The sequence below is a fragment of the Nesoenas mayeri genome (assembly GCF_963082525.1).
Source record: "Nesoenas mayeri genome assembly, chromosome: 27".
Lineage (NCBI taxonomy): Eukaryota > Metazoa > Chordata > Aves > Columbiformes > Columbidae > Nesoenas > Nesoenas mayeri.
This window is the reverse complement of record NC_137555.1, coordinates 1,917,390-1,938,154: the sequence shown is the minus strand read 5'-3', so window position 1 is coordinate 1,938,154 and position 20,765 is coordinate 1,917,390. Positions and strand designations below refer to the sequence as shown.

At 44.1% G+C, this 20,765-nt stretch overlaps 1 protein-coding gene across 1 annotated transcript; it reads right to left on the bottom strand.

Moving 5' to 3' along the window:
• Window positions 1-4,331: 4,331 nt before the first annotated feature.
• Window positions 4,332-18,752, bottom strand: ADAM28 (ADAM metallopeptidase domain 28; the record flags this gene model as incomplete). The annotated part of the gene is made up of 24 exons (XM_080360290.1): window positions 4,332-4,364; window positions 4,463-4,525; window positions 4,984-5,061; window positions 5,387-5,452; window positions 5,703-5,802; window positions 5,982-6,072; window positions 6,893-6,971; window positions 8,041-8,121; window positions 8,759-8,915; window positions 9,410-9,512; window positions 10,140-10,335; window positions 10,733-10,822; window positions 11,913-12,090; window positions 12,311-12,441; window positions 12,784-12,868; window positions 13,068-13,237; window positions 13,807-13,878; window positions 14,079-14,141; window positions 14,669-14,864; window positions 15,089-15,165; window positions 15,753-15,831; window positions 15,973-16,049; window positions 16,555-16,655; window positions 18,701-18,752. 24 exons carry the CDS (start codon window positions 18,750-18,752, stop codon window positions 4,332-4,334), a joined length of 2,418 nt encoding a protein of 805 aa, XP_080216416.1.
• Between the last annotated feature and the right edge of the window lie 2,013 nt (window positions 18,753-20,765).

Here is a 20,765-nt window from a genome sequence, read left to right as displayed (position 1 = left end):
GTGCACAAAAAAGAGAGTGGAGATGCAGAAAGGGGCTGGTAACTGGTCCTAGGGGCTCAGCCTGAAAATGGGGTCGGGCATCCCCTCTGCAGCCAGCGGAGATGGAGTTTTGAGAGATGAGGAGAGAGGAGTCAGTGTCCTCATTTTGAACATGCAAAGCTGAAGCACAAGGAATTTAAGGCTGGAACTGAGTTTCCAGGTGAGCGAGGTTAATGTGCCGGGCGTGTGGAAGATGCCAAACTCTTCCAAAAAGCAAAGTGCCAAGAAATCCAACCGCTGGTGTGAGAGTCGGTCCTGTAGCACCATTTGGGAATGGAAGAGGGGCTGTTGCCTTGACATCTGGCTGGAAGCTGCATGAGCCATGTCACCCAGGCAGTGGGTGTTTTTATTTGCTGTTCTAAGGTGTGTGTGTCAGGAATAAAGGTGTCAAAAGCACAGAATGGAGAAGGGTGCACTCAAAAATGAGTTGGGTGCTGCAGCAGAGCTTGTAGATACTCAGTTGGCATCTCTAAGGGTATGAATCACATTCCTCTGTTTCAATACCTTGACTGGGAGACAGTGCAATTTTTTTTTTGTTTGTTTTCTCCTCTGTTCAAGTCATTTCGTGGGTTTTCTACCATTACAAAGCCTCCTCACAGAATGAGGATGAGTAGCAGGGATTTTTGGCTGAGCTCATTTAAAAAACATGTTTAGCAATTCACTGCAGCACTCTGACGGGACGTGCCCACTGATGGGATTCAGGGACACGTCTCTCAGTGATAACTGCAAGAAGTAACATGGAAAATACATTACTCCAGTGCACTTAAGGACAGGAAAGAATAGATTCAGTGCATGGCAGAGAGCAGCTCATTCCTCTGTGCATGACTAGATGTCAGAGACCTTTTCTGTATCTGCAGCACAGCAGGAACGCACCTGAGCTCTGTCCCCACCTGTACTGAGGTTTGCTAGAAAAGTTCTCCTTTCCCAACAGTTTTTTGCCCTCTGAAGGGGGATATTTCCATTTCTGAAGTCCTGCTGAAGTTGTGTTATTCTTTTCATTTAGCCTTTTCCTTGGTGCTATGCACTCAGGACTATTTGTGACCAAGTTTTCCCTCTTGCCCTGGGTACAGCGGCTTAGACCAATCCCATGGAAACTCCTTTCCCTTTTTTAATAGCTCTCACAGACACATTTATCAATATTTCAGCTTATCTTTTTTTTTCCCCTAGACCTCCTAAAGGCCGGGGCCATGCATTATGTGGAATTATTTATGGATCTGCTGTCACTAACAGCCTGTTAATATCGGTGCCACTTTTCTGAAGATGGCTTTAGAGTGATCCGGGGGCCGGGGCAATTACTGCCCCCCAGCCACCCCAGCGTCTCCCGTATCCTCAGCACCAGAGGAAGATTAGAAGCATCCAGCAATACCGTACTCGGGAAGTTATCAATAAATGGGTGATTTAAGACTGGCACTTTTTAGCCACCGGTAAATGATGCTACGGAGCTGATGGCTGAGGTTCACATTTACTAATTTTATCAGCCAGTGGCAAAGTCCATCGTAGCAAGAGCCATTAGACAGTAGGGTCTGAGTTCTTAGGGTCTGTCAGCTGGGAAATCTTAATATTTCTGTGAATTTTCACTGGCTTGCACATCAGTGGATTCAACCTGCAGCCCTTTATTCACTTATTTATTAAGACTATAATAATTTATACAGTGCTATGAAGATAGGAAAGATCTACTGGTATAAGGAAGTAAAAAGGGATGAAAATTCTGAATTTCAAGTCGCAACTGACATGTATTATTAATTTTGAATAGGGCTGGTAGAACAACACTTTGTTTTCTGGTCAGTAAAACCTGAATCAATTAGCATGTTCCGTCTACGGTGTCACGTTTGAAGGGTCGGGTTTAGCCTATTTATTAGTTGTCTGGTGCCTCTGTGTCTGAAGAGCTGGATGTGCTCCAGTCTCCCACTCTTCCTGGCTGATGTGTCCTTGCTAATGTCTTCTGAATCTATAGCCCAAGGTCAGAGGATGCAGTAAATTCAGAATTGATTCCTCTGAGGTGATAGCAGGCATCCCATAGCAAGAGAAGCTTCTTCTCCATGCCCCATTGCCCTCTAATGGCCAGTGTTGAATTTGCACAGCGAAGTGGACCGTCCAGAGGGCCAAATATTGTTGTGATGGTTCAGTGTGGGCCGTGTTTTCAAGTACACCCCAAAAATATTCAGAGCAAAGATTGGTTTTGGGGTGCAAAGTGCAAAAGGTTTGCTCTCTTTTGGTAGGACCGTCCCTCAGAGGGAAAAGAGGGGTGGAAGAGGGTGGTAAATGCAGAGGTTGAAAAGAAACAGAAAGATGTTTCTGTAAGGGGAGATGGGGGAGTGGAGAGCTTACTCGTACTAGAAAAACCACAGAAACAAATGAACAAACAAAACCACAATCCCCAAAGCAGAGGCAAACTGCTGTACCAAAGCCCGTCTGTATCTCAGGTGTACGATGCCAGCGGCTGGACCCGGATCAGGCTATTGCAGTTTAGTAAAAAGGGTGAGAACGCAGAGTACAGCTGATATTTAGTCCTCTGGGGTTACGTATTGCAGGCTCCTGCCAAGCAGAGTGCTGAAGATGTCTTTAGTTTGCCTGTATTTGTTCCTCTTGCAGTGAAGGCTTTTTGACAGTAGGTGTCACGTTTGCATAACAGAACAGTAGATTGGACCTGCAGAGGAGCCCTTTGGTATCCCTGGAAATTCATGAGTACTCACAAGGTGGAAAGCATGAAGAAACAAATTGTAAGGTGGTAGGAAAACTATGATGTAGTATCTTGTCAACCCTTATTATAAGTTCAGTTCAGCTTTATTGACTAACATGGCTGTGTTTGGCAATGCCTGTGAATGATCTTTTTGGCCTAAACTGAGAGTTTTAGGGGTTTGGCAATGTTAGAAATGGTCCCACTTTACACTCTTGCCGTATGTTTCATGTGCAAGTGATCATATTTGAAAAGTTTAGATAGAACACTTTTAATACAGAAATCTTTGTAAATACATTAATTACATAGATACATTAATTAAATTCGTAAAAAATACCATCATCGATTTGGATCTGTGCTCTTGTTTTGATCCTGATCCAAACGCAAATCCAGTTCAAACCGGAACCTCCATAAAATCTGAAGTACTTTGTGTCCAGGGCAATTTTGTTTCTTTTTTTCTTCCTTGAAAAACACTTCTGTGCACTTTAACTTAAAACTATTGATGCCAACCACATGAATAACTCCAGTGCCAATGGTCACAATGGTGCGAGTGCCAGCACCCTCACAGTGTTATTAACACCAACGCCAACAGCATCATGCGGATCGTGCCAAGTGTCAACAAGGCTGATGCCAAAAGGAGTGAAGAACCCTCAGTACTAACCCGGTGTGCGAACCTCGCGCTGCAACATCGTCCCACAAAAACAACCCCCGTGCCCGGCCCGGTTCTCATTAGCAACTTTACAATAACACCCTGCTGCAAGATTAATTAAATGAAAGCACCAAGGTGTGTATATCCTGGAAGGGAGAAACGCTTGAGTATTCCTGCAGTTGAGGGGCAAATGAAATAAATGATTAAGGATTTTGTTGACTGTGCTTTTCTGAATTTTGCTGCCCAAGTGTTTTAAACTGGTACAGCCTGAGCTCTGAGCACTTGATTTGACTCCTGCGTGCTTTGCTTCGGAGTGTCTCCAGTTCTACCTCAACATAGGGATCTTATTTAACAGGTGATCTGCGGATTAACGAGAGAATCTGATCCGAAAGGATCTCTCCAGAATCAGAGCGTTTCCAGTGTGTAATCTTATTATTCCAAGGCTAGTTGGACACAAAGGGCAGGAAGGGGTTTTCTTTTCCCAGAATTTGTGACTTGCGGGTGAAGGAGGAGGTCTGGCTTGCTGAAGAGAGGGTCCAGAAATGGAGCCAAAAGTTCCCAATTTACAAACATACAGTAGCCATACTTTCCCCGATCTTCTCAGGTCTGTACCCAGAAAAGCAGAGGAGCCCCCGGGTGTCCCCGAGCAGCCACATCTACCAGTGGTAGCTCAGGAGTTCGGACACGTTCAGCAGCTTTCCCACCTTACTCCCAGTCTACACCTCAGTGCAAGGAGTGATTCTGCTTCGTTTCCTTTCGGACGGTAGCTTGATGGCATCACCAAAGAGTTCCTCGCTGTTGGAAAACCAAGCTTTTCCTTACAAAGCAGCTGTCAGTTGGTTGTTCTGTTTTTAAAGAGAACAGGAAGACTATCTCGGTTGACTTTGCCAGAAGTGGAGGAATCAAGGGACAAATAAATTGTCCCTTAAAATGTCATGTGTCTCCACCAGCCCTGCTTTGGAAGCTTCATACTCTGGGGTTCATTGGAGGTTTTAAAGCCTACATGAAAAAGAAGGAGTTAAACCACACAGTGCCTCGTGCAGTTTCAAGGAATTACATCCTGAAAGAATCGCCTTTCACATTTAAACTCAGGTTACCTTTGGTGGAGGTGGAGGTTTGCCTTTGGGAGCTGGAAGATGAGCAGGTTTTCTCTCTGGTGCCTATAACAAATGTATTTTAAATATCATTAGGCAGCTGCAGATCTTCCACAGACCTCAGCTGCTGCTCCTGTTATCTCATGTATTTACTCCAGCACTTTCCTAGTGGAAAAGCCAGGGGCGAATTAGATTAAGCTGTCCACATACAAGAAGACACAATAATACGAATACAAAGGGATATACATCCTCTGTTTCAGAAGACCACTGAGGTATTCTCAGTGTTTAAATTAGTCCATATTGAGTATCCATGCTCAAATAGACTGCTTAGGAAACTAAAGCTGATCGTATACTCGAGGTGCGTATTGAGGAAAACGTCTCTAAAGACAGTGGGATTTCAATGTGGTTTTATAATCAAGCTGATATGTGGAATTATTTTTTTTAATCATAGAAACTGAAAATACTAATTGGTATCTGATAGTCATTTGCAACTCAGATGTGAAAAGTTGCAGGGTTGTACTTACAAAAATCTCTTCTCTGTGAGAAGAGGCTGGTTTGGTAGAAGGGACAGGAGGTGGGGGACCTTTTGGCCTTACAACAGGCTGTAAAAAACAGAATAGGAAACATATTGAACATATATACATATTGCATGTGTATCCACATGTTCCCATGGGAACGTGCAGGCTTGTGTTCTATATAAAAAGTGCATTAAGAGGGGTAAAAGGATTAATACATTTCAGAAGCAGGTCTGGGATGTTTTACGCTCTCCGTCCATGAGGGAACATCCAGGGTTCCATCTGGAGTGCAGCCATTTCCCCAGTTTTGGGTTCAGATTGTTGTTGCAGGTCTCTACTGTAGGGTGAACTGGTACGCGCTGCCTTCCCCAAAGCCAACAGGAAAGCAAAGAAGTACTCTAGAAGTACTTACACTCCGGAGCTGTGGTTTGTTCTCCTGCGGTGGAGGTACGGGCAGGAGGAGTTTCTTATCGTTCATCTGAAATAGGGAACAATTAAATGGGATGGAGCCCTCGTGCGTTGTAGACAGATGACTCTGGGATGCAGTGCCACCTGCTTTCCCCTCCCTCCTCATGCTGGGATTCACAGCACTGTCCCCACAGCCCTAGACAAGCATTTTGAAGCCCTCCTGGAAATGCAGAGCACTTTGGCTGGTGAGTTTGGAGGTTTCGACCCCTCGGTTACAGCCCCAGGGAGACCAGAGATGTCCCAGCGCCTCCCTCTCTCACCTTCTGGGCAGGTGCGGCCAGCACAGGGTGTTCTCTGCATCTTTGTTCTTGATCCACAAAGACTTGATTTGTGGCTCCAGGTCCCCTTCTGGTGTGGCAGCTGTGTGAATATTACATACAACTGTAAATCTTACTGAAGTATGAAACAAAGATCATAGACCGACTTCCTTGGCTTTCCAGTGTCTAACTACATCCCCTTTCAAAATCCAAGCTTAAAACTTATCCAGAAGTTGCTTGGCTTTAGGTTTTTTTCCCCTGAATGGGGGATAAGCGTTTTACCTCTTCTTGAAGACTCGGAAGCGGATCAGTAACACTGCAGTAGTTGTTGTGACGGCGAGGACAACCAGCACACCGGCAACAATAGCGAAGCCTGTGAGGGAGAGAACACAAATTTGTATTTCCTGAAAGATCCACTATTACTGAGCAGTTTCCCATCGTGACCATTGGCAAACTGTTCTTTTTCACAAGTTCCAGACCATGTTTGTACTCGCTATTGCTTAAGCTTATGGCTTCTTCTCCTGCCACAGATGGGGATGGGAAGGAAAGTATTCCTGCCTTTTTGGCCATATTTGAAGACTGGTTATTTCTGGAGCCATCTAAACAAACCCATCCCTTTCTATCCATCCTCAGAGATAATTTTGTTGTCATTCCTCTCTCTCAAAGGATGTCACACAAAACTAAGTGTAGGTCTTTAGCTTTGTATACAAGTAAGACTTGACAAATTTCCTTTGATGAAGCCTCAACCAAGCCCCAATGTGAAGAGCTGATGGTGCTCTAGTGAGTGTGGAGAGAGGACAAAGTATTTAATAACAAGGGCTGAATTATTTTCCCAAACACATGGAAACCAGTACAGAAAGCATTTTCCCTCCGAGGCAGATCAGTTAAAGGTCGGCTCCAGGCAGATGATAAAGAAATGAACTCGTCTGCATCCCTTGCAGCAAAACCTCTGGGAATTTGCTTCCACTCAAATTTGACAGTGAGCTGATGTGATGTCCTTGTTATCTCAGGATGGAGAAAGGGAAAACCTGTTGCTCTAAATAATCTCTGGGGTGTATCGCTTCGGTCAGGTTAGAAAAATAGCTTTCTCTGGTCGTTTATCCGAGCTGCAGCGACTTAAAGGTGAGCAGAAACTAGAGACTAGACATGCAATAGAGGTGTTTTGCTGGAGTTGAGCAGCTCGTGGCACTTACTGGTGAGCGCAGAGGAGCGGTCGCAGGTCGGGGGTGCCCAGCCCTCCTCACACTGGCACTGCAGCTCGTGGTCACACACCTGGGGAGCACAAAGCCACAACATCTTCAGGGTGCGAATAGGACCGAAGCTGACAGCGTAAAATTTGAGTGGGTCACAGTCCTGAGAAGCTCATTGAAACCTTTTATTATGGGCTAAAATTCAGCTTCAGACTCCACAGCTTTTGCAAGTACCTCTCCTGACCTACTGACCACCCCCTTCTAACCCACCCCAGGTACCATTGGCTTCCTGGCCACAAGGGCCCAGTGCTGGCTCATGGTCACCCTGCTGTCCCCAGGACCCCCAGGTCCCTTTCCCCTACGCTACTCTCTAATAGGTCATTCCCCAACTTATACTGGAACCTGGGGTTGTTCCTGCCCAGATTCAAGACTCTACACTTGCTCTTGTTATATTTAATTACATTTTTCCCTGCCCAGCTCTCCATCCTGTCCAGGTCTCTGATGGCAGCACAGCTTCCAGTGTCACCACTGCTCCCAGCTTGGTGTCATCAGCAAATTTGCTGGAATTAAGACCATAAAACCTGCTTTCCATGCAAAGCCTGGACAGAATCGTGAGACAAGTCTTCAGAACCTATTTCTCAGAGGTGCGAAGAAGATCACCCTGGTTTGCTTAAGAAAATAAGATTATTACAAGCTTTCTTAAAAAAGTCCATCCTCAAAACTGACCACTTCTCCATCACTTTGGTTTATATTAGGGGGAGAGAACAAGACCAGAAATCTGAATCAGGGAGGAAAACATTCTTTAGCACAGTGCAATTAGAGTATTTTTTACATAAAGTTTCAATAAAGATAATAGAAGGAAAAGCAAACATTTTTCCATCAAACTCTGTCAAGCCAACACAGCTAATACACATTTTTGGCCTAGTAAAAAGCCCAGTGGCTTAAATACTGACATCAATAAGGTCTGTAGCTGATATGCATAATGATCAGCGGCTCCTCTGCTTTTCTGGGTACAGACCTGAGAAGATCGGGGCAAGTACAGCTACTGTGTGTTTCTAAATTGGGAACTTTTGGTTGCATTTCTGGACCTTTGCATAATTTTCTTGTGTGTTTTGTTTTAAAGTTACTAGTAGGAAATGCTCATGTCTTACAGCATGCCCAGGACACTTGGCGGAGCAGTTGGTTGATCTAAAGACATCTTCAGCATAGACACATTCTCCATTGCTGCACACCTGGAACAGAAATGGCAAACTTTACTGAAGTGATTTATAGCTGTCAAAACATGCAGAGCTTGTACATTATTATGTAAAGCGATGTCGAGGGAAAGGAGGCATAGAAACAGCTTTGCAAATTGCTTAAACCTGTATTAGGAGTTTGATATGTGTATATATTTTTTCATTTGACCTTTGGGTATTTTGTAGCAAAGGGAAGAGACAGAGATGGACAGACATTGCGGCTTTCCAGGATTCTTCATCCTTACCCCCGAGTAGAAATATATAGCAAAGAAATAGCGCTCAGCACTCAGTGATGCCTAACATATCTAATATAGAAATGATTAAAAATAGTAATATGTGCATGATCTTTTAACCCTTCCTATAGAGTTATGTTTCTGCTGCCACATACTTTTGTGTTAGTGAAAAAATAATCAAACAGCAGTCAAACATAAGGAAGTTGGAATGATAGCAGTTCCTGTTTGCTTTCCAGTGACTTGTGGTAGGTGTAAGGCAGAAGATACGGCAGATTAGATGAGCAGTAGTTTAGTGTCCACTTCAATCTGCCTTGTTTAAAATGTTGTGTCGTAGAAGAGCTAATAATACTAGACAGACCGAAAAAGGAGCATACTAGAGAGAAAAGCTTTGCTCTACTAACCATCCCGGGCCCACACTTGGTTCCCTCAAGAATCATCCCTGGGTCTATTGGTTCATTTCTAGGAAAACTGGCTTTGCAGGACCCGAAAGTCACGAGGCTCCCGTCCCGAGGCATCTCCATCCCCCCGGTACAGAACAGCTTCCCACACATTATATCTCTGGAAGGAGAACGAGAGAACAACACGTGGCACAGCAGAACTCCCCGAGCTGATCTTTCCTTTGGCTTCAATATGTTGTATCCGTAGAGGAACACACATAGCTGCAGGAAGGAGTTTTGGTCTGTGGTGTTTTCAGTGAGTAGAAGGTGGCAGGTTCTTAATTCCTCTTCAGCTTATTAGGGAGCCCACAGTAATTTGCAGAAATGAGTGTTTAACTGACCTGTCCTCAGCTTCTGAGGTTCACCTGAAGTTCAAGTTCCCTATCCAAAAATCCCTTCCCTTGCACGCACACACATGCAGTCGCCCTTGCAATCAGGCTTGAGTATATATATAAATATATATATATAGTTTTAGGACAGTATTAAAACTGAACAAGAAGGGTTAAATGGACATATGTGCATCTAAAATAGTGCACTCATTGCTTCTGTCCCTTGGTTTGCATAGCAATGGGCTCTCTTCCCAAATCCCAGCAAATTCTGTAACACGGCGCTTACTTCTTTTTGCAGGGGACGTGACTGCCTTCTTCTTTTCTGCAGTATCCGTAATATACCCCTTTCTCGTTCATCCGGTAACAGGAGGCAGCGCCTTCAGTAGCCTCTGAAAGAGGAGAATGTGATGGGATTAGTTCGGGTTCTCTGCCTGGCAGAACTCATAATACTGAATTTTCTTTATCTGCTTAGGAAATGGCCTTTCTCATGTGCCTAAACGACTCTTCCTGGCACCCCACGCATTAATTCTGCACTATTATTGTGTACCCGCACCAGAACCCATCCTGTGTGTTCGCTCTCTATCCAGTATGACCCAATAGACCTTGCTGAAGAGAAGGGATGTAGGACTGGAGATGGTTTAGGACTGGGAAGAAGCTGAGCCACCGCACAGCCTCAAATGTAAAGGCATGCTAAATTTGGACGTTGTTTTGAAACGCAGACATTTCCTCTTCCTATCAAGCAAGGAATACTCTTTAAACCATCGTGTGAAAGAGGAAGACGCTTACCACTTCCCATTTCTCTGGAAATACATTGCATTTTATGCTCTGAGCTTCAGCTCACATGATTATAAATATAAAAATAATGATAAAGCGTACGCTACAAATGAGAACTCATTTATGTAGCTATTCCATTCCTGATTTACTAAAGGTCTTTGCTTTGTTAGCAGGCAAAACCTCCCTCTGTCTCTCTCCTTTGACTCAGAGAGCCCTATTTTCTGATGCCGAGTTGTGCTCACCGGGTCCGAAAGCAGCTTTGCACTGGTTTGCTCGCGTCGGGCAGGTTCCCATATAGCAGTAGCCTTGGCCGTAGTCGCAGGGGTGTCCATTGACGCGGAATCGATCGGCGGGGCAGTTTGCAGAAGAGCCGGTGCACATCTCGGCCAGGTCGCAGTCGTGCTTAACTGCCCGGCAAATAGCTCCTGACTTTTTATACTGAATGGGGGGGAAAAGCAACACCACACTTAACACACCACTGCCATGCCGTTCAAAGATCACGCTGAAGCAGAGGGTGGAATTAAGGGAGACAAATCTCATCCTCACTGCACATGTTGCGCGAGGGGCCAGATCTGTATCTCATTGAAAGTTATGTCAGTTGACAAGATTTTTGCCTGGTTGTTCCTCGGCTTTTCATTCCAGGAGAAAATGGATAATCAAATTCTCATTTCTCCAGCATGTTGGAAGATTTGAGTGAATCGGTGTGCTTGTCATTAGTGTCGGTAATTAGAAGGAAGGAGGACTGGAAGTTTTGAAAGGTGTGTTACTGCTTTCTCATGATAAAAATAAATGTACTCTGGACAACAGGAGAAGCTGGAGATGAAAAGGCTCTTACCTGGCAGTTTTCGCAGCACTCCCCGTGCGCACACGTGGAACCCTCGGTCAGTTTGCAGGTCTCAGGGTCGCAGCAGTCGTTCGCACACTCCTGGGACAGAATCTGCTCTCAGACCCGGGACGCCGCTCTGGTTTGCTCCCCCCTGTACTGAATTCTCAGCCCTCTGCCCATACTTCTCTGAATTTCACTACAGCCATGCCATTACAGTATCACAGTATGTTTGGGATTGGAAGGGACCTCAAAAGATCATCTAGTCCAATCCCCCTGCTGGAGCAGGAACGCCTGGGTGACGTCGCACAGGAAGGTGTCCAGGCGGCTTGGAATGTCTGCAGAGAAGGAGACTCCACAACCCCCCTGGGCAGCCTGGGCCAGGCTCTGCCACCCTCACTGAGAAGAAGTTTCTTCTCAAATTTAAGTGGAACCTCTTGTGTTCCAGCTTGATCCCATTACCCCTTGTCCTATCATTGTTTGCCACTGAGAAGAGCCTGGCTCCATCCTCGTGGCACTCACTCTTTATATATTTATAAACATTAATAAGGTCACCCCTCAGTCTCCTCTTCTCCAAACTGAAGAGCCCCAGCTCTCTCAGCCTTTCCTCACCCAGGAGATGCTCCACTCCCTTCAGCATCTTTGTTGCCCTGCGCTGGACTCTCTGCAGCAGTTCCCTGTCCTGCTGGAACTGAGGGGCTACAACTGGACACAAGATTCCAGGTGTGGTCTCACCAGGGCAGAGTGGAGGGAAAGGAGAACTTCTCTTGATCTACCAACCACCCCCCTTCTAATCCACCCCAGGTACCATTGGCTTCCTGGCCACAAGGGCCCAGTGCTGGCTCACGGTCATCCTGTTGTCCACCAGGACCCCCCAGGTCCCTTTCCCCTACACTGCTCTCTAATAAGAGCACAAAGCGTGTTTGATGGTGCAAGTGCTGGTAGAAGTTGTGCGAGGAACTTGTTTCTGCTGAGGTGATTTGTGCATGTGGCTTTTCCCTGACAAACCACACAGTTGGCTTTTCACCCTTTGGAATGCACTTTTTAGGGGTGATCAGCAGTTTGACCACAGCATCTACGGAAGTATTTCAGCCAGCTTTGAACCGGCTACCTTATAAACTAAAAAAACTAAACCCGGATGTTCTACAGCCTGAATAAAACTCCGTCTGATCTGATTCCCGGCCCGCGTTACCTCAGGAGTGCCGCAGTCGCATTCCTCCCCCTTTTCCACGAAGCCATTCCCGCAGTTTGGAGGTGCTATGATGCTGTTCACATCTGGGACGTTCATTAAACATTTGGGCATTTCGCTCAGCATGTATTTCTCAAAGCTTTGGAGGCTGCAAGAGCTGAATTTCTTGGGGACAATAGAACTGTGTTGAGGAAGCAGGAGGGTTTATGTTAGGATGGGCATAGCAAGAAGTAACGCCCTTTACAAGAGAAATCAAACAAATGACCATCCCCAAACTGCCAGGCGCAACCATTTCTCCAAATATATACAAAAATAATTACTACTCCATTTTGGGAACTTGGCAGCTTATCCAAAGCCCGTCCTGAATGGACATCCTTGGGTTTCCCCATCCAAGCTCGTACCTGACGGTGTCTGTCATGATACAGACTCTGTCGCTGCAGGCGCAGCTCTCGGTGTCGTGGCTCATGCCCAGGTTGTGGCCCATCTCGTGGGCCATGGTGGCCGCAACAGCCATTTCATTCCTGTTATGGTCCTGTGGAAAAAAGAACAGGCTCTTATTTATATTCTAGAAGCAGTAGGAACACCCTGGAGCTAATAGGACAATTTGTCGTCAAATGAAATGATCCTCAGTGCTGCGTAAGGACTGAGATGTTGTTCAATCCATGCATCTGTTCCACACTTTATGGTGCTTTATATAATAATAAGACACCACTAACGGACATGAATAAATTGGTAAAATAAACACGAGGAAGATAGGCTGCCAAATACTAAACATGTCGCACAACCAATAGTTTTCGTGAATGTTCTTTGCTGGTTGAATAAAAAGAAACCATAGCAAAACCTTTAAAAAAAATAAAATAAAAATAAATCAGACCTGAATAATACCTGCAGAATATATATCACTACAGATGGATTTGAGAAAGGCCAATCCAATTGTTGTCCCCTCCAGGTCGTAGCCCCTGTAAGGGAGAAGAAAAGCAAAGTGAAATGTGATGATGTGACCGGGAAGCGAATCCGAAGTCAAGTCTGTTTTATTAAGCAGCCTGGTACTGGAAAGCATGCAAACCATGCGTCTCTGCCTGGTTGGGGACTGTGTTTTAAAGAGCTCATTCCTTGGAAGTATTTGGGAACGCAGATAGGAAAGAGAAGGACGCGCACGTGATGAGCTGAGCGTTGTCGTTCCTTTTTCTCTTCAGTAAATCCGAGAGACGCCACTTGGAGAAACTGTCCAGCGTGAATCCCGCAGAGCGACTCAGGAGACATTTGTCACCGTCCGTCCAGATTTCCAGGCCGATTAAAGCCACGTAGATATTTATGGCCTTGTAAACCTGCAGCAGAAAACCAGTGTTTTCATTTTACAACGAAGCAAACGCTTATCCTGGTAATGGCTTCATTTTTGTCACTTGTAACATAGTCCCCTCCAGACCTGATTTAAGTTTTCCCGCACTCCAAAGTTGCAACAAAAACCCAGCAAACAAAACATGAAATCTTGTTTTTTGCCCACACTTAACTGTAAAAAATGGCTTTAAAATACTTGAAAATTCCAGCAATGTATTTGAAGGAGTTAGATTGGCAAAAGTAATCAAGAATTGAGAACTGCTTCATTCTTTCAAAGGATTTCAATAATTCACTTTAACAAGTGATAAGAAAATACAGTATAAATACTGTATTATACTGTAAGAAAGTACAGTATAAATCTTCCTTTCTAGGAATGTCATATCTCAAGGCAAAGAACAGGATAATATGGATGGATCTGTGAAATTCGCTTCATAAATTGCAATGAAGTTCAGTTTTCATTCTTTCCTACATGTAATAATGAAAATTCATGATGTTTGCAAAAGAAAAAAGCTCATAAATCGCTTCTATTTCAATTTCCCTTGGCTGTGTTTGCTCTTACCGTGTTGACGTAATTGACTATTCCAAATATCCTTTCTCTTACAGTTTTCACATCTTCCTCATACTTCTTATACTAAAAAAGGGAATATTGTTGGTTAGGAAAAGGAGAGGGAGATTTCCACCATCAATCCACATGAGAAATCCTATTCCTGGCCCAAGTCGGAGGTAAAACACAGTGCAGGGCTGTGATTGTGGTACGAGCCCAAGGGTTTGGGTTGGAACTTGGAAATCTCATATCTGGTGAAATGAGAAAATAGTCCTTTCTATACTCACCAAAGTGTTGTCGGCAACTACGTAAACTTCCAGGTATTTTTTGGCTTTCAGGTATTCTTTGATCTGAAGAAGAGAGACATTTAAATGACTTCTAAGGCCTGTTTGAATCTCAGCCGTCACAATTTCAGGCCCCTGAAATTGTGTTAGTTATGAGGGTTATTTCTTTAGCCAAGTCATTTAGAATGGGCCTGCCTTGTTTGCAAATGGGGAAAAGCAGGAGAGATGTTATCATTATTATTAAGATTATGAACCTTAGGCTAGATGTTAAGAAGTATTTAAATTAAGATATAGATATATATCTATATAAGATATATATGTATCTATATAAGATATATATAGATATTTATATTAAGATATATATGGGCATCTGTTAGTACAGGTATGTGGCTTAACTCAGGTGGTGACACTGAAATCTCAGCCGGGTGAGATTTATAGGGGTTCTTTCCCATCTGATGATGCTTTGCTGTTTGCAATCACATCTTTTCTGGAGGCGACACCGAAGTGGGACTTGTGCTCCTCACAGGGTTCTCAGTTGTGCAGTTCCCTTCCTGACACGAGCTCATGGGGTGGTGGGTTAACCGTGAACTTACCTCTGGGCTGTTGCTGGATTTGAAGATGTCGTTGATGGGGTCACCGGAATCCGCTTCCCAGGTATTATTGATCAGCCCACAGGTTTTTATGGACTCTTGTTCGAGTTCCTCGTACTTATAGACGGCGTGTTCGTCTCTGTCTGAGGTTCCCAAGGGCTCAATGAGGTACTTCTGACCACGGGTCTCAAAATATCCCCTAAGGAAACGAGTTAGACTGGCATCTTTTCAATCCGCAGGACTCAGTCAAGATAGCAACGTTATTTCTAACAGCGTTTAGCCCAAGTGGACCATTGCATTCCCTCATAAGCATGAATAAAAGATAACACCACTTATTTACATCCTGATACTACTTAAATTGGAAGAGGTATTCTCCTAGGGTTCTGGTATTTGGACGCTTTGGGATCCAAACTCCCACCTTACCTTAGACCTCCGCAAGCACTGATGCTCGCTAAGGAATCAGCATCGTTCTGGATGTAACCTTCATAATAACAGTGATCCTGGTTAGAAAGAAAAAACACGGTGTCAGATTGGCCTGGATCCGGTGATTTCAGGAGCAAAACTCCACCAGCTACAACAAACCACAGTGTCCAAGGAAATCTCCTCTTCAAATGAAATAGTAACCTGTTTGCTGTGGAATATTCTAGTTATCCTTCAACACAGTGAGCCAGGTCGTGACAAATCCAATCCTGCTGGTTTTATTGTGGCCAGATTTCAAGGAAGCAACCTGGAGTATTAACCCGGTGCTCAGATGCAGTAACTTCAATGAGATTAACATTAAAACATATGATTAGGGGAAATCTTTACGCGGCTTAATTGACTTAAGGCTCTAAGGTCTAATGAATGTTTCTTTGTTCTAATAGCCTTCAAACCAACCAAACCAAACCCCACCCAACCCAAATAAACCAGGATTCTTTATGCACATTATTTCACTCAAATCCTCCCCATTGCTGCTAATCGCTTCCTTACTAATCTTGATTTAAATGATTTCCTTTCTGTCCAATATGCGCTATTATTTCACAGCCCCATGAATCTCATACAGACCCCAAGGCTGCAAGTGTGAGGGAATGAACTATTTTCCTATTACCTTGATCTGAGGACTTGTTGTTATTTGTCGACCGTCATCAGAATAAACCGTTTCAGTGTAGTCTCTGGCTAAGAGACGCCTGCAAAGAGTCAAAATAAGTTGAAATAAGTATTTACCAAAATCCCTGTTTTACAGGAGTCCAAGTCCCGTTTCTTTGTATCCTGAATACCCTCCAGAACCACTTAGAGCGAGGAAAAAGGAAAACATGAAGCAAACCTACTTATTTTTCTGCAGGTGCAGTATGACGTTCTCCCCACTGGCTCTGATTCCGTACTCCACTGTGTCAGCGTATTTTGTCTGCAAACAGATTGAAGTGTTAGAATATGGACTGTTAGAATTCCTGCTGTGGAGTCGCCAACCGCATCCTTTGCCTCCTCTTCCCACCAAAAATAAGTGTTCTTGGCGGTTATAGAATAAGCAGGAGGTCGCTCGGTTTCATGTCTTTTAATTAGAGGTAGAAATGTAACTTTGCAAATGTGTTTCTGCAATCATATCCTGCACATTCAGCAAAGTGCTGAAGCGGACGCTTAAATTCAAACACTTTCATAACTCTCTTGAAGTATGTAAGGCCATGCTTAGTTTCCAGCATTTAATTTAATTTACTTCAAATTAAATTATCTATGGGTTTTACAAAATCTGACTAATATGAAACCCCACGTCTTTGCAGAAATACAAGTACAGGGTCACTCTTCTATGTTTTGTCTTTCATTTCATTTTGCAAGATCGGTGTCTGGCTCCAAATTCTCTCGCCCTTGAAAATTAAGGCTTCACTTCAGAAAACCTTCCCCATCTCTTTTCATACCTCTTTGCTTCTTTCTGCATCTCTTTTATGTACTGTGCGCAATTTCCGTGGATAAACCGTTTCATATCGCTCCACTCCAGGTAATTTCTTGCTGGTGCTCCCTAGGGAGAAGCAGACGTATATTTATTAAAACACAATATTAGCTTATTAAACACTGTATTTCACATTTGTCGAGGCTGATTCTTTTGGGCTGTAGAGTCGTTTGGCTGTCGCACCACTGGTTTCTCATGTGTTCTCTACTCTGGCCATTGTGAGACCCGATGGGAGGTTGTTATGCCCTGGATTTGGGATGAGTTGCCAGACGTTGGCTGTTTCAGGTGTCAACATATTTGATGCAATTCAGTCTGGATTTCTTTCCCGGTTTCGAGTATCAACACGCTTGACCATTGATGCATTTTGCATGAATGAAGCCCTGTGGTTTTGGGAAATCAGTGACCTTATCGCCTGATGACATACAAACCAAGACTGGCTCTAGATCAGCAAATAAACTCCAACAGCTCACAAGTCTCAACCAAGCCGAGATTTTTCCTTTAGAAAGCTTTTTAGCTGCTCTTCTCACGTAAATAGTTTAATAGGTGCGCTCTTACCTATTGAGTCGGATTGAAGGTGGTTGCTTGTGATAGCATTTGAACAAAATAATAGGATATGGGCAATAAAGGAAGGCAATCTTGAAGAAATCCAGATGATTCCTGACCATCTTACTGGTCTTAATTGCAAGATGTGTTGTATGTCCACAGGGGCTGGAAAGAACTTATTGAGGAAATACAGTGCTGATGAAAAGGGTTTATTTCTATTTTTTGAGTGAATCTTGATAAAAGTTAATTTGCGGCATGACTTGCAGGATGCTGCATCATTTGAGGTTAAGAACAGCAGCTAGTGGACAACACTGGAGAAAAGAGGGTTGTCCGAGGGATGGATGAGCATCCACCAAGGCAGCAGCAGGTTTAAATGCCTCCCGAACTCTTTAATCTCCTACAAAAGGTCATTTCACCTATTTGGGCAAATTCTTGAGGGCTCAGAGTACGTTTTAATGTAATGATCACAGGGATGGTTTAGGTCTCTGGGAACAGTTCTGTGCTCGGTTTGATCTCCCCACTCCCTGTTGCTGAGTCTTTACAAGGCCAAGTGCAGCCCAGACGGCTCAAGTTTAGGCCAGATTTGAATGGAGACTCAGAACTAAGCTTGTCCTTTTCCTGCAGTTTCATACAAACAATGTTTAGAGGAAAAGGGGTTAGTTTTGTTCTGGAACAAAATATCTTAGATTTAGGTTTTTTTAATCAACTCAGTATATTGTTTTTGTCTCGTTTCAGACATTGTCTTGAGCCTGTAGCTTTAAGGAGGAAAGAAATTCCTTGAGTCTCATACAACAACTACAAAAAGTGCCGGTAAGGAACAAATGATTCTGTACTTTTCCAAGAGCCTAAACCAGGAAGAGAAACAATTAGCGAGGATTTCACTGACAGCGGTTTGTTTTTCGTCAAGGAACAAAATCTATAACACCTTAAGCATTAGTACTGTACACATGTTCAGGTATTCTATGCAACTAATGGAATCATAAAGATCTGGGCATGAATACAAATTGCGTGTCAAATCGTATCTATAAAACCTGTGCATGCTTGTGCACGCCAAGCTCTGAGAAATCTGTTCCCTGTTGACATAGATGGAGAGAAACAATGCACGTGGAGGGACAAAAGGGTGCTGTGGGAAGGTAAAGCCATATGAAAACAGTATCACACACATAATAAGGGCGATAACTACTTTAATTCAGGTAATGTCATTAAATGAATTCAAGTAAAAGGCTTTTATGGGCAGAATGCTGTTAGTTGTCCCAATTGGATAAATTGTCTGCTGGCTTGCAGGAGAAATACATTAATTGGCTCACAAAACTAAGCGGTTCTGGGTCATTAGGTGCTCTATAGTTTTCCCACAAGTAAAGAATTCTCTAACTAGAGAATTTTAGGTAATCACTTTGTATAGAAAAGGCAAACACCCCCAACTTCAGCAATATTCTTTTTGTTTTGTTCGGTGCCTTTAAACCACTGTCCTTCGATATTACCTACATGTTAATAATTAAAAAATTCATAAAGGCTTTACAAAGTGATCCGTAGAAAGCACCGCTAAAGGGTTTAAAAAAGAAAAGGTGTACCTTGTTGGAGAAAATGCAGCAAAACGACAGCAAGGAGGATTCTGGTGGTCATGGCGGTGGCGTTTGCCCGGCCCTGGGCTCGCCGGGTGTCTCGTTTGGAGCCGTTCGCTGTGTGCGGTGAATGGGGAGGGAGGGAGTCGTGCGGCTTTATTCTGGTTCCCATACGAGGAAGTGTTTGCTGAAGGTGTTGCACAATTTTCAAGTCACGGAGCGTTACGGAAGTTCCTGTCAGTTCGCTAACGTCCCACGAATCGTGGGGTATCGGTTGCTGCTTTGAAATGAGCTTCCCAAACTGTTCATCGGGGAAAATATAAATACATAAATAAAGAGAGAGATTAAGGTGATTCTAATGTCTTCTTATAGACTGGCTGGCAAAAAGCTGCAGTAGAAGCAGTGGGTAGTGCTGCTGGCTCACAGAATGGGGAGGGTTTTTGGAGTTTTAGGGTAAAACGGGTGTAAAGATGGATTTCAGTTCGTGGTGGTTGCCATTTAATCCATACGGAAGGGAAGGGCTCAGAGCAGCAGTAAAGGTGCATGTAATTCTCTATCTGTGAATCATATCTGCAGTGCAAACACCGAACGGGGCTTTTGCTGCCCCTTCCACCTCTCTTAGTAATGTTTGCTTGAGGTTCGTGGGATAACAGCTGAATAAAAGGCGATCGAGACAAGTGAGCAATGAGAGGGAGATGTGTCTCATAATATTCTAAAAATCTCTGCTAAAGTAGTCACATACCACAGCAAACCGTGTCGCCATCCCAGGTTATGAAATAGCACTTCGGGCAAGGAATTCATTGGAAAAGGTTTGGCCATACCCCTGCCAGGTGCTCATCGGACACCAGCTATGGGATTTCGGTTATCTTGGGGTCTTTTTGTGCCTGTGAAGATGAAGCTTACTCTTTAAATGTTATATGAATAGAAAGAAGCCGTCCCTGGAGGTTTTTAAAGTGAGGTTGGACATGGCACTTAGTGCCATGATCTAGTAAACAGACTAGAGTGGGACCAAGGGTTGGACTCGATGATCTCTGAGGTCTTTTCCAACCCAGTCGATTCTGTGATTCTTGGCCTGCATCTTTGCCTTTCAAAAATAGTTAAGAAAAATAACCGAACAACTGCTTTTAAAGATGAGTGGCTGCTATCCAGGCATTTATCTCCACTCATTCTCTCTTGAAAACCATGTCCTGACCCCACCAACCTCCTAAGGTAATGTTCTTAATAACCCGTGCTTTCAAAACTTGATGACTAGACACGACATCCCAGCAAAATCTGGCATGAAGAGGGAAATATGATGTGCTGAAGGTCTTGGGTGGACTTGAAAGGGAATTGGATGTAATTTCCTTTTGTGAGTTGAGAAGCATCTGATGTTTCTGCCCTTGCTGCAGCGATTCCGTCATGGTCTGATACAAACTGATGGAAAAGCCGCTTTGAAACCCTCGAACGGTTGTGCAACAGCTACGTGAGTGGTTTTATTAGTCATAGGGGGGTAAAACGGGATAACAAGTTGATCTCAACGTTTAATAACTAGAATATTGGTATTTCTAACTCAAGTGCTATTTGCTTAATTAAAGGAACACAGAAAAAGGTGAAAATCACTCCAGCACTGAGAATCTGAACAAATCCTGCCTGTGTGAGGTTAAACTGAGTATTAAAAGTGAAACGATAGTTGTGCACGGGGGCACTAGACTGAGCTCAGGGAAAATCAGGGTTCAGATCACTTTTTTGCTTTTGCCTTGTCCTGAAGTTCACTTTGAACCAGGTTTGCACTGCTGCTGGTGCACCTAACAGGGATTTTCGGGAGCGTGTAAATGACGTAGGGACCTGTTTCCCCTGCACTGCAATGGGTGTATCACCCATGTAACTGCTACAGACAGAGGTGGTGTAACCGATGCGGTTGAGCGATACAGTTTTGTTCTTCCATGTATCTCCATTCATCCCTTTCTGCTTCCCCCATCTGACCGGGACAGGTTCAGCAAACAGCAGCTCTGCCCGTGGCGAATCCTCCACGTCCTGCGACCCCCGGGGCCTCGATGGGGAAGGAACGTGCCATTTCACCCCAGCCCTGGATCTG